This window comes from Dromiciops gliroides, chromosome 5, assembly GCF_019393635.1.
Source record: "Dromiciops gliroides isolate mDroGli1 chromosome 5, mDroGli1.pri, whole genome shotgun sequence".
NCBI lineage: Eukaryota > Metazoa > Chordata > Mammalia > Microbiotheria > Microbiotheriidae > Dromiciops > Dromiciops gliroides.
The window spans coordinates 52,066,763-52,081,350 of record NC_057865.1 but is presented as its reverse complement, the minus strand read 5'-3'; the positions used below and the strand labels follow the sequence as shown (position 1 = coordinate 52,081,350).

The 14,588-nt window shown below is 37.5% G+C and overlaps 1 protein-coding gene across 1 annotated transcript in view; it reads left to right on the top strand.

Annotated features, from left to right (window-relative positions):
• Positions 1 to 14,588, top strand: part of ADAM22 (ADAM metallopeptidase domain 22) — a 264,257-nt gene that overhangs the window by 43,822 nt on the left and 205,847 nt on the right. Inside the window, 1 exon segment of the mRNA XM_043968835.1 lies at positions 11,746 to 11,822. Coding sequence (XP_043824770.1) covers positions 11,746 to 11,822 — 77 coding nt within the window.

Here is a 14,588-nt window from a genome sequence, read left to right as displayed (position 1 = left end):
CTTGCAGCCCTTCCTTATCCATTCCCTCTTGTTCAACATTGCTTTAGGACAGAGGTTCTCCACCTTTTCTGTGTCCTGGACCCCTTGGGCCATCTGGTGAAGGTGATGCCCCTTCTCTCAGCATGTTTTTAAATGCATAATGTAAAATAAATGGAATTATGAGGGAAATCAATTATATTAAAATACGTTTATCAAAATATATTTCTTTTTTTTCTTTTTTAAAAAATTATTTTAAAATTTTTTTGGTGAGGCAATTGGGGTTAAGTGACTTGCCCAGGGTCACATAGCTAGTAATTGTTAAGAGTCTGAGGCCAGATTTGAACTTAGGTCCTCCTGAATTCAGGGCTAGTGCTCTATCCACTGTGCCACCTAGCTGCCCTCAAAATATATTTCTTAAAAATTTCACAGACTCTAGTACTTCTTGTACTGGGAACATTTCGGGAACTGTGGAAATAAGAATGAAAAATAATAAAATCATGGCCCCTGGCCTTCAGAAAGTTATAACTTGAGAGGTGTTCGAAATTTTATATGTGGTTTGGGGCTGAGCTATCATTGTTTGACCCAACTTCCTACAACATATCCAAACTAAAATTGGTAGAACTATGTAGCTAACTACAACAAAGGCTATTTGGGCTTCAGGTATCTTGATGAAGTTGAGAAGTGCAATAAATTTGAGAAAACCAAAGGACATTGATCCTGGTATAATCAAGTTAATCCTTCTTTAATAATTAAGAACACTAATGTATGTAAAATCCAATCCAAATCAATAAAAGAAACAGGCTTTTTGGCCAGAGCCAGAGCCAGAGCCAGAGCAAAGCATTTGTGGGCCCCAGACAAAGTTTGAAAGTTATTCTCTCTCCTTCCTTCCACCATTAAAGTGTGAACACAGCCTTACCGCTTAAAAATTTAGTAGGCGTTTTTTTTTTTTTTTTTTCAAATTTAAGATAGAGTGCAGTAGTGGTATCACAACAAGATAGGTTACTTATGTACAGTTGCAGATTTAATAATGACTGCAATGCAACTTTTGCTTTAATGGTTTCAAAGTTATTGATTCCATCATCAAAACCAAAGAATTTTATAGTCTTTGCACCATAGATTATCTTAAATAATTTAATATTATTTTCAGTTATCTCCTTTCACAGGATACACTAGTAAATAGGAAAAGATTTTTTAAAAAATGTTTACTGGTCTCCAAATTTGGATAGCAGTCCCAATTGTCAAGTAGAGTCAAGTTAGCAAGAACTTACTAATAAGTACTTGTTATGTACCAGGCACTGTGCTAAGTGCTAGGGATATTAAAAAAAAGTCATCAATAGTCCCTGATACCAGGGAACTTACATTCTTTTCTTTTCTTTTTTTCTTTTTCTTTTTGCGGGGCAAGAAGGATTAAGTGACTTGCCCAAGGTCACACAGCTAATAAGTGTAAAGTGTCTGAGGTCTGATTTGAACTCAGGTCCTCCTGACTCCAGGGCCGGTGCTTTATCCACTGTGCCACCTAGCTGCCTGAGCTTGCATTCTAATAGAAGAGACAACATACAAGGAATTACATGCATATAAGTTATATACAGAGGGGAGGAAGAAGGATTAGGGGAATGTTGAGGATTGGGGAGAAAGATCTCTAGCAGAAAATAGTATTTTAGCTGAATCTTGAAGGATGCCAGGAGGCAAAGAGGAGGAGAGAGCATTCTAGACCTTGTGTATAACCAGTGCAAATGCAGACAGTCCCAAAGTATGGTGGGGTGCATGTATGTGAGGAATATCAAGGACTATAGAGTAGGCAGAGTGGAGTGAGACTGGCTCCCCTCTGTGCCAGGCACTGTGTTGGATGCCTGGGAGGCATAGACAAAATGGGAAGTCTAGATCTCAAGGAACTTGTGTTAGTTATAACAGGGGAGATGCCATGGACACATTTAAGTCTATACAAAATAAACACCAGGCAATTTGGGAGAGGGGGCCACCCCACAGCTGGCTAAGTCCACAGGTATGTAGCCCTCTGCCAGATTGCCCTCATCAAGCATTAGCTCAGATTCTGCTCCAGTTAGTTGCTATTTTATCTATCTATCTATCTATCTATCTATCTATCTATCTATCTATCTATCTATCTATCTATCTATCTATCTATCTATTTACCTATCTATCTATGTTTGTGGGGGCAATGAGGGTTAAGTGACTTGCCCAGGGTCACACAGCTAGTAAGTGTTAAGTGTCTGAGGCCATATTTGAACTCAGGTCCTCCTGAATCCAGAGCTGGTTCTTTATCCACTGTGCCCCTTAGCTGCCCCCTCCAGTTAGTTGTAAATGAGGTTTAAAGCTCTCTACCTCTAAAAATAATTCTCTTGCCCTAAGATCTTTGTTCTTTTTCACAACCAACCTGTGTGCAGCTCTTTGTTTAATTCATGCAGTTCCAGATTTGTGAGTGTGAAAGCAGACTCACCCTTGTACTCACCTGCAATGTCTCAAATTATCAACCCTAGATGGGTCTCCCGTAGGTGCTATGTTTCCTAAATTTTTTTGATGAAAGAGAAATAATGAAAGAAAAAAGCAAAGCAAAACAATACAACCAGGCAGTGACAAATTGGTTTTTATCTATTAATGAGTATTTTCATTTAGAATTAAAAGACACTTCCTCAACTCTAAAAAGCTGAAGTGAAATTTTATGAGAAATCTCAATGGAATTTGAAGCCCTATCTGCTTTGACACTCACATATGGAAATGGATGAATTTTAAGTTGCAAACAGTCTGGCTGTGAAATATAACAAGGATCTTGATAGTTGAGACAGAATCTCTTTAGAAACAGAATGCTTCAAATATCAGGCCTTCTTGTCTCCAAGTTTTATGCTCTATCCACTAAGTCATGCTGTCTCTTAGGAGTTCCCAGAAGCTTAAAGTTGTTTTGTTCCTGGAGCTCTGGGTTTGTCCTGGCTGACTTTGACCATCCCACAGTGGCCACCGCCTCCTATTCACTCTGTCATCTGAAGGGATGGTAGGCATATGCAGGAATTTCCAATTCTGCACATTTCTTTTTAAATGAAGTCAAGGCAATAAGTATATATATATATATATATGTATATATGTGTATATATATGTATATATGTATATATATATCTATATATCTATTTATTTATTTATTTTTTGTGGGACAATGGGGGTTAAATGACAGCTAGTAAGTGTCCTCTCTGAGGCTGGATTTGAACTCAGGCCCTCATGAATCCAAGGCCAGTGCTTTATCCATTGCGCCACCTAGCTGCCTTTCAAGGCAATAAGTATTGATTAAAAGCTTACTATCTATCAGGCATTGTGCTAACCTCTGGGGATAAAAAGAAAGGTAAAAAACCAATTTCTGCCCTCAAGGAGCTCACAATCTAATGGGAGAGACCATATGCAAAAAAAACCCTATGTATACATAAGATATATACAGTGTAACTGGGGAGTAATTTCAGAGAGAAGATTGCATTGAGGGAGACTGAGAAAGGCTCTTTGCAGAAAGTCTTGAGCTAATAATAGCATTTATAAAGCACCTATGTGCTATGCACTGTGCTATATTATCACTGATTCCTACAACCACCCTGGAAGGTAGGTAATATTGTTATCCCCATTTTTCAGATAAGGAAAGTGAAGCAAGCGGAAGTTAAGTGATTTGTCCAAGATCACATAGTATGTATCTGAGGTCTTATTTAAACTCAGGTCTTCCTGATTTGAAGCCCAGTATTCTATCCATTGTACCACTTGCTGAGAATTGAATGAAGACAGGAAGCTAGAAGGCAGAGATGAGGAGGGAGAGAATTCCAGACACGGGGGATAGGCAATGAAAAGTCCTCCAGTCAGTAAACACAGTTATCCCTTCCACATTGTGACTTTCCCCATCATGGTTTCAATTTATCAAGGGTCAGCATAAAAAATGAAATGAGACTTTTTGGGGAGCTTTGCAGAAACCATGGACAACACATGAAGGCCAGCATATGACACAGAAAAAGTTTAGGAACTCAGAAACACATGAAATAAATGTATAGTATTGTGTAATATCAATATATTTGGTCTTTTAATACCATAATAATTCAGACTTCTTCTCTGGTACTAAGGGAAGGCCAATAATTTTATGTGGATTTTCCAGATCGTGGGGGCACCACACCCCTAACCCCCATGATGTAGAAGGGATAACTGCAGTGTATCTTATGCTATGAATTACAGCAAGGAAGGCAATGTCACTGGATTACCAAGTTTGTTGATTGGTTGTTTGTAGTCCTTCATTCTCGAAGAGGGCCAAAATGACATCAATATGTTGGAGTCACGGTACAGTGTGTCCAGCTGTGGCCAATCAGAACAGGACGAGTTCAGAATGCTCTACCCCAGGTCAGACACAAATAGTCCATATGAAAATTTGAAGTGGAGATGTCTCTAAATTTGTGCATCTCACGTTTCTTTTGAGCTACTGCAGTTCTGCTTTGTTCATAGAGCACACAGTGCCTTCTTTGATACAGGCACATGAAGGGGAAGGAAGTGTTAGAAAACTGAGAAGTTAGGAAGGGGTTAGGTTACGAAAGGCTTTAGAAGCCAAACAGAGAATTTTATATTTGATACTGAAGTAATAGGCAGCAACTGGAGTTTATGGAAGAATGGGGTGATGTGGTCAGACTTGAGCTTTTATGAAGATCAGTTTGACAGCTGAGTGGAGAATAGACTGGAGTGGAATGACCTTTTAGTCAGGTAGCCCAACCAGAAGGCTACTGATAGTTTAGGTGCTGCAAGTTGATGAGGGATAAGTGAGAGACTCCAGCTATTCCTTCACATAATATTATCAATGTGTCCTTAAAATCAAAGGATATTTTTGAAATCTTTAAATTTGTTAGTTTTTTTAAATTGTAGTGCTCTGTTAACTTTATTTACATATGTCAGTTTGATTTCAGGTTTTAAGTGTGCAAAAAAATTTTTTTAAAGCTATATGATGGAGGAAATTTTGGGCTGTTGATCATTTCTGGATTTGCTAATGTGCTTATGACAGTATTTCAGTATCACTCAAAACCTTAAACACTGTTGTTATTCACAAATCCAAGGTTTTTATTGCACTTGGTTTTGAAGACCAGCATGTTTCTAAGTGACCTTTAAGAGAAATTTGGAATGTTTTCATTAACATTTTTCCCAGCGGCTGGTGGAATTTGGGGGAGAAATGTGACAAATTTTTGGATTATTCAGAAAGATGCATGAACCACATTATTCTAAGAAGTTTCATTTATAGCTACTAGTTTGAGACTCTGTTTTGTATATGGCACAAGCCTGGAAAATTCCTTTTCCTGTGGAATGCTCACTTGCACTCCATGATATTTACCTGCCAGGTTCTCTGAGTTGGCACAGTCTAGTCTTGGCATGTTAAAATTTTAGATCAATGTTTTCCAACAGTAATTTGTGAAAAATGTGTGATGCCAATCTATCAAATTAAAAAAATATTTAAAGATTTGAGTTCCAAATTCCATCCCTCCCTTTCCTTCCCCCTCCCTGAGACAATAAGCAATCAGGTATAGGTTATACATGTGAAATTATGTAAAACACTTCTATATTAGTCATTTTGCAAGGAAGACTTGGATAAAAGAAAAAAATGAAAGAAAGAAAGTGAAAAATAGCCTGCTTCAGTATGTATTCAAACAATATCACTTCTTTCTCTGGAGGTGGATAGAATACTTTGGGATTGTCTTAGATCATTCTATTGCTGAGATAGCTAAGTCATTCACAATTCTTCATCGAACAATATTGCTGTTATTGTGTACAATGTTCTCCTTGTTCTGTTCACTTCACTATGCATCAGTTCATGTAATTCTTTCTAGGTTTTTGTGAAATCATCTTGCTTGTAATTTCCTATAGCACAATAATATTCTGTTACTACTACCAAATTTTTAAAGTACATGAATGAAAATGGCAAAACCCTCTTTTATAGAAAACCTTTTACTGATACTAGATAATAGATACTATTGAGAGATCAATTAGGAAGCTCTTAATAATAGTCTTTTTTTTTAGCATTTAAAAAAAATTGAGTTCCAAATTCTCTCCCTCACCTACCAACTTGCTGAGATGGTACGCAGTCTGATAAAGGTTATATATGTGAAACTATTTTCATATTAGTTATTTTCTTACAATAATCTTAAAAGAGATGATAAGGGTATGACATAGAGTGAGGGCTTTTTGAATGGACAGAGGACAGATATAAGTGATGTTGTAGAGATGGGATTGACAAGAATTGGCAAATGACTGGATTTGGGAGGGTAAAGGAGAAGAAAGAATGAATGTATGGAGTATTTGGGGTCTTCAGGAAATAGGGCTATAGCACTCACAGAAGCAAATTAAGTCAAGTCAATAGGTATTTGTGAAATGCTTTCTGTTCAGAGGCACTGTGGTCTAAACCCATTTGCCATGCTGGATCTCTGCAGGGGTTGTTTCCCAGGATGATGCCTTAGGGCATCAATCTGGAGGCCTTGTTATTCCCAAGGCTCTTGGAAGAATGAAGGATATCTCCAAAGTTAGGAAGCTGAGAGACTAGGAGGTGGTACCCTCAACAGAAATAGAAATGCATGATTTAGAGGCAGATTTAGGGAGGAAGATAATGAGTTCCATTTTGGATGTGTTGAGTTTGCCATTCTGCTGGAACATACACGTGGAAGCTCCCAGATTCTGTGGCCTGTGAATTGTTCTAGTATGCAGGAATTGCTTCCACACACCAGGATTGCTTATAAATTCTCTGAACCTATGCAGTTGGTGGGACCTGAACACCAAAGCATCAAGCAGTCACTTTAATAAGCTAATAAACCTTTGATGGCTTTTGAACTGGCATCTTTGCTGTAGTCAGTACTTTACAGGTAGTGCCTAATTAAACCATTAATATTGTCCATGATGGAGTATCATTCATGGTTAGTCAACTGGAAGGATTTTCATCACTTACCGATCTTCCTGAAGTCAGTCTCCTGGCTGTTTATTGGTTTACTCATTATTCTTGATTATTGGATGCTTAGAGGAATTTTTTTTGAAATTAGGAGTTATGTATATGTGAGAGGTAGTACTTTCATAGTATTAATTAGTTACTGAAACCTATGAACTGCAAATGGATTTAATTTTTTCCTGAATAATTTTAATCTCTATTGGTACATTTTTGTTGTTGCAGAATCTGGATGCCACTTCTGTACTTTGCATTTGGCACTGGGTAAACATTCTGGTGCCCCTTTCAACACAGCACAAATATCTAGTTTTGTAAAAGGGGAAATAGATTAATGTTATTTGATTTTGTGAATAATTAAGATTTTTACAATCTTATGTCAATCCAGCCCATTCCAATTTAGTGTCGCTGTATTCATTGTTATCAGACAAACAGAATGTCTTTTATTGTCATTTTTGTCATATTTTGTTTTTATTGTCATATTTTATCATTGTTTATTATGCCTTGTGATTCGTCATCACCTTCTTTTTTGTAACATGAATGGGGGGAGGTGGATAATGTGATGTTGGCTATTTATTTGGCATCCCTCAATGGTTGTTGCTTAAAGAAATAGGGATAAAAATGCAGATGGACATTAATGTAGCTGAAAATTATAAATCAGCTTTTCTAATGAAGGATTCACTGTTAGATTTATGACATGTGAACTCTACTGAACTGTGCAGGTTTTTATTTTTCCTGAGTAGAAACATATCACAACAAAGCAAAATGTTCAGGCATGTTGGTAAGAAGTCATTTGCGTTATTAAACATTAGAAAGACAAAGAAAATTATTAATAAAGCCCATTTTCCACCATTCTTGTGTGCCTATGAAGGTAGCCACCCATCAATCCATCACACTAGGTTGGAGCCTTCACTGTGACCCAGATAAATTGACTTATCACAAAATAAATACATGTGTACAATGGGGAACGATGTTTTCTGGCATTAAAATATGTCCCGGGGCAGCTAGGTGGCACAGTGGATAGAGCACCAGCCCTGGAGTCAGGAGGACCTGAGTTCAAATCCGGCCTCAGACACTTAACACTTACTAGCTGTGTGACCCTAGGCAAGTCACTTAACCCCAATTGCCTCACCAAAAAAAAAAAAGCTATTAGTAAAAACAAAAAGCAAACAAACAAAAAAGATATGTCCCTCCTCAGCTGCTTACTAGTTCTGCCACCTTGGGCAAGTTACTAAATCACTCTGAGCTTTGTTTTCCTTATCTGTGAAATGGGGATAATAACAACACTTAAAGGGTTATATTATTGGGAGGCTCAACACACATACACACACACACACATACTTAAAGTGCTTTGAAATCCTGATATAAACATTAGCTATTATTACCATTATTATAATTTAGCATTAAAATGTAGTCATAGCAGAAAAATTAGTAAAATTTAGCATTAATATATTAGTATTAAAAAGTAATTTTTAAAAGTGTCTCATTGTAGACACCTCTTCCTTTCTCTCTTCTCAGAAACCTGTAGCTCTTTGTATTATAAAATACAAGGTCATTATTCTATTCCTTAAAGATTAATAAAATTGGTCCCCAATCAAGCTCATCTCATAACATTGTCCTCTATGTATTGGCCCAACCAGACTATTTCATGACCTTCCCTTGCTGGATCCTTATGCATTCTGTGTTCTGTGCATTTCCATAATCTTCTATTCCATTAAAGGTTTTTCCTCATAGCTCCATCCACTGAGGGCTTTCCCCTCTTTAAAGCCTTCCCTCATTGTTCCCCAAGGAGAAGCAATTCTTTACTCCCTAAGCTCTCTGATTAGCTCTCATCTATGGACTTAACATATTAAAACCTGTATCATAATCATTTGTCTTAACTGGCCTCATAGATTGTAATTTCCTTGAGGGCAGAGTGTGGTTTTTCATTTGGTACTCCCAGCACACACTGAAATGCTCTGTGGGTTCTTGATAAATATTGTGTTGTTAAGTTGAAACACTGAAGTTCTATTTCTAGGATACTTAAAAAAAATTTTTTTTGGGGGGGAAGCAGAATTAAATGACTTGCTCAGGGTCACACAGCTAGTAAGTGTCCGAGGCCAGATTTGAACTGAGGTCCTCCAGGCTCTAGGATGAGTGCTTTCCACTGAACCACCTGGCTGTTCCCTCAAATAGTTTTCTAAAAATCATTCAGTGCAAGAAGATGTTGCCCATAGGACTTCATACTGAAACCATTAATGTAAATGCCAAGAAGCAAAACTACCAAGTTAAAAAACAAAACAAAAAATAACCCACAACACAAAGAAGTTCTAAAAAAAAAAATTAAAACTCCAGGGGGAAGGGAGGGGCCCTTCCCTGCCTAATCAGGATTCAGTTCTGAGGCACTGGGGCTTTTCCTAGGAGATGGATTATTTTTTTTTCCCCTTCCAGCCATATATGCTTCTAAGAAGTTTCCTGGAATTTCAGCTAAGGATTCCAGATGTTCCAGCAGTAATTTTCAAGATCTTTAGCTTTTGTTCACACGGGAAGGAGAGGCCCAAATAGGATAAAAATAACAACAATGGCAACAAAACAAAAAACAATAATAATACTACCTAGAATTGATTTAGTGCTTTAAGGTTTGCAAAGTGCTTTACATATATTATCTCATTTGACACTTAAAACAACCATGGGAGGTAGGTGTTATTCCTGTTTTCATTTTGCAGCTGAAGAAATGGAGGCAGACAGAGAGGTTAAATGACTTGACCAGAGTCGCATAGCTAAAAGTGTCTGAGGTCAGATTAGATTTCAGGTCTTTCTAAATCTAGGTTCAGTGGTCTATCCACTCACTACATCACTTAGCTGCTTACATAATACTGCATCTAATAGGGTTCGCGTAAGAATACAACACAAGAGAGAAGCACACTTGTATCCTTCTCATCAGTGTGGGTCCCCTCCTCCATTTATATGGATCACAATCTATGTCTTGAACATATTGGATAAAGGAACTGTGCGGGGACGGGGTGGCGCTGGGAGGTTGTTTAGCTTAGAGACAAGAAGATGAAGGGTGAAGGCAAGTTTGATTGGTTACAGCAGACAGATGATTAAAACACAATGTAATTGAGTGGAGAGGCACAGGGTCATGAAGGAAATGGCGTTTTTTCTGATTATAGATTCAGAGTTGCACAGAATGGACAGACATAGATGAGTAATGATCTCTATCGCAGAAGGGAGTATTCATATCTAAGAGGTCACCTGAGTATAAGTTAATGTTTCCTCTCTTTTATTTTATGTTGAATGTTAGTATAATAATTTTATATTTATATTTAAAAACATGGTTTTTATTAATGCCTCCCCTTCCAGCTTAACTTTAATGGGAAAATCTTCTAGGGGAATAAAGTTGGAGAAAGGAAAATATTCATCAAAAGAGTCTAATTTCTTAAGAAACATTGGAAACTCTGTTGAGCATTCAAAGCCCTTCATATTGGCCCCTTCCTACTCTTTCTATTCTTATGACTTTTTTTTTCGGGGCAATGAGGGTCAAGTGACTTGCCCAGGGTCACACAGCTAGTAAGTGTCAACTGTCTGAGGCCAGATTTGAACTCAGGTCCTCCTGAATCCAGGGCTGGTGCTTTATCTACTGCGCCACCTAGCTGCCCCCTATTCTTATGACTTCTTACTCTCCTCCATGTACTCTGTTATCCCGGGACAATGGGCTCCTTCCTGTTCCTTACACATAGCACTCCATATTCCTATTCGAGCATTTTCCCTGGCTAGCCCCCATTCCTGGAATGCTGGACCTCATCTCTGCCTCCTGGCTTCCCCAGTTTCCTTCAAGTCTCAGCTAAAGTCCCAACTTCCATAGAGGCTTTTTTTCAGTCCTCCTTGACCTTAGTGCCTTCTCTCCCTTTCCTCCCTGTACTACTTTCAATTTATCCTGTATGCATCTTTTTTTTTTTTGAGGTGGAGACTAGGTGGCACAGTGGACAGAGTGGCAGGCCTAGAGTCAGGAAGCCTCATCTTCCTGAGTTATTTGGTCTCGGACACTGATTAGCTGTTTGACCCTGGGCAAGTTGCTTAACCCTGTTTACTTCAATTTCTTCCTCTGTTAAATGAGCTGGAGAAGGAAATGGCAAACCACTCCAGCATCTTTGCCAAGAAAATCCCAAATGGGGTCACAAAGAGTTGGACATGACTGCAAAGAATGAACAAAAATTGTTTGTATGAAGTTCACATTTTGTCCTTCCCATTTAGACTATGAGCACCTTGAGAGAAGGGATTCTTTGTACCTTCTTTGTACCCCCAACATTCAACATTGTTCCTGGCATAAAGTAATAATGAATAAAAGCTAGTTGACTGGCTTTTTGCAAGTGTTACCTCATCTCTCTTTTTGTTGTTGTTCAGTCATTTCAGTTGTGTCTGACTCTTTGTGACTCCATTTAGGTTTGGTTTTTTGGTTGTTGTTTTTTGCAAAGATACTGGAGTAGTTCTCCATTTCCTTCTTTCATTTCTTTCATTTTACAGTTGAGGAAACTGAGGCAAACAGGATTAAGTGACTTGCTCAAGGTCACTTAGGTAATATCTGAGGCCAGATTTGAACTCATGAAGATGAGTCCTGATTCCCAGCCCAGTGTTCTATCCACTGCACTACCAACTTAGGGAAAAATTTTACCATTAGGAAGAAGCCAAGTTGTCTTAATCCTTTGTGTAATTTAAGGCCCATGTTAAATTGCTCTACTCATCAGATTAGTCTTTTAAAGGATCACTGATCATATGAATACTTATTAGCTTATTAATGTTTTTCTACTATGGTTACCTAACAAACAACTCTTGTCTTTTTAATACTGCAGTCTACTCATGTTGACCAGGTGAGCTTCCAAGTTGACGCTTTTGGATCAACTTTCATTCTCGATGTTGTACTCAACCAGTAAGTATCTTGCCATCTTGTAATGGTTTTAGGGTCACACTGAATTCACTTTCTGATTCTTTTGCTGAATTGCATGCTCTAGATATCCCCTTTAAGTTTTCTTCATTGTTAACACCTCAGAGTCCTATTATCTGCTATAGAGATAACTTGGCAGTTTTACATGAGCTTCATGAAGTCAAGTACTATTTTATTTGTTTGAGTCACTGATGATGACTTTGCAGGTGAATGAACAACTATTGAATAAACTTGAATTGGAAGGTTAATTTGAAGAACTGAATGCTAGGTGCTAGATAGCTAAAATGCAACTGGGGATTAGGACCACACTTGTGACTTCATGGTTAAAGAGAATTCCTCCAAATGCAGGTTCTTCTTTGTAACTTATGATCTTAGCAGTAAGAAGTTAAATAATTTGCCAGAATCACACAGCCCTGTATGTGTCAGAAAGAAGTGAGACCTGGTCTTCTGGTTCTGAAGCTAGGTCAATTTAATTGTGATTGCAATGTAATTTAGCATTATAAACTCATAAGGCAAGAGTCATTTTACCCCTTGAGCTTGTTAACTCAAGTCCTAAGGGGATATAGGTGATGTATATGTCTGTGATCTTTATATGTGAATGAAAAAGACATGTCTAAACTATGCATTTCCTTGAGTGCCTAGAATCAGGCTTTGCATGGAGCAGAGCATTTTATAAATGTTTGATGTCGTTTGTATCTAAGTCATCCAAGTCTTATGGTGTTACACTGTTGGATTCTGTGTTGATCTCTGATAGGTTTTGTGCTTTTCAGAGAAACATATGAAAAGCTTGCAGGAAAACAAAGGTTGTCATTAGCACTGGGTGGAAATGGAAGAACAAACCAAAGTCTACTTGGCATGATGATAGGAATCCCTTTGATGAAAGTCATTACTGTAGAAATATGACATTGCAACAAATATGAAGGAAAATTATGGTATAAATTGAGGTTGACAAGATTGAGAAAGATGAAAGGTGTATTATTCTTTGAAGATGGAATTATGATAGATATATGCTTATTCTCTATGGACAATGGCTTTTTACTTATGTTGTAATAGCAGTTGTGATTCAATGAATATATTTTCCTTCATTTAGATGGAACATTTTGCACTTTGGGTTTTCTGTTGCTTAAAAACCTAAAAGGTGAGATGTATAACATGTTTTTTTTTTCAATCTTAATAATATTTTATTTTTCCAGGTACGTGTAAAGATAGTTTTCAACATTTACTTTTATAAGATTTTGAGTTCCAAATTTTTCTCCCTCCCTTCTCTCACCCCTCCCCAAGACAGAAAGCAGTCTGATATGTTATATATGTACAACCACATTAAAGATATATTTGCATTAGTCATGTTGTGAAAGAAGAATCGGAACAAAAGGGGAAAACCCTCAAAAAAGAAAAAAAAGAATAGAAATAATATGGTTTAATCTGCATTTAGATTCCACAGCTCTTTTTTTTCTGGATGTGGAGAGCATTTTCCATCATGAGTCCTTTGGAATTGTCTTGATCATTGTATTGGTGAGAGGAGCTAAGTCTATCACTGTTGAACACCCCACAATGTTGCTGTTACTGTGTACAATATTTTCCTGGTTCTGCTCACTTCACTCAGCATCAGTCCACTTAAGTCTTTCCAGGTTTTTCTGAAATCTGCCTGCTCATCATTTCTTACAGCACAATAATGTTCCATTATATTCACATACCACAATTTGTTCAGCCATTACCCAGTTGACGGGCATTCCCTTAATTTCTAATTCTTTGCCACCACAAAGAGCTGCTGTAAATATTTTTGTACATAACATTGTTTTTAATAGGGGCTTCAAATGAAGTTCTGCTCATGCTTATAATTCTTAACTGGAGGCAAATTAGACTGAAATTTGTATTTGTAGCTGGACTCCACTTGCAAATGGACTCAACAAAACACATTCATATTGGTGTGGGAAAAAAACCATTATGTAACATTTTTATTAAAGATGATTAGAGAAAAAAGAAAAAGAACCTACATGTTCTAAAATGTTTATAGCAACTCTTTTTGTGGTGGGCAAAGAACTGGAAATTGAAGGGATGACCATCAATTGGGAAATGGCTGAACAAGTTATAGCGTATGATTGTGATGGAATATTATTGTGGTATAAGAAATGATCTTAGAAAAACATGGAAAGACTTGCAAGAAACAGTGAAGACTGAAATGAGCAGAATCAAGAAAACATTGTACATAGTAATAGCAATACTATTTTAAGAATAGCTTTGAGCAAATAAGTCACTGAGTATTATAAATACCCAGATTTATTATAAAAGACATATGAAGAAGGGTCAGTGCTCTATCCACTGTGCCACCTAGCTGCCCCAGAATGTTTCATTTCTAAAAACGTTTTTTGTAAGTTGGTCATTTGGCCTGTGAGAGAAGCAGTGTCCACTCTTCCTAGTGGATAGAGAGCCAACCTTGGAATCATCCAGAATTGACATCCTGCCTCTGACACATATTGGTTGTGTCACTCTGGGCAAGTCACTTAGCCTCTCAATGACCCATCATCCTCTTTAAGTTTGCAGAGCAGGTGCCTATCTTCATTTCATCTGTGGATATCCTCCATAACTAATGAAATCACAAGTCTAATCCAAAGAAAAGAAAAAAAACCAACCAGTTGTTCCAGTGATAACAAAAAAAAATTGTTTTTATTTCATTCTCTAATTCCTCCTTTGGCCTTCTTCCCTTAACAACGTCATTCTTCCCAGTACTTTTCACAGTGGGAGCTCTGAGTA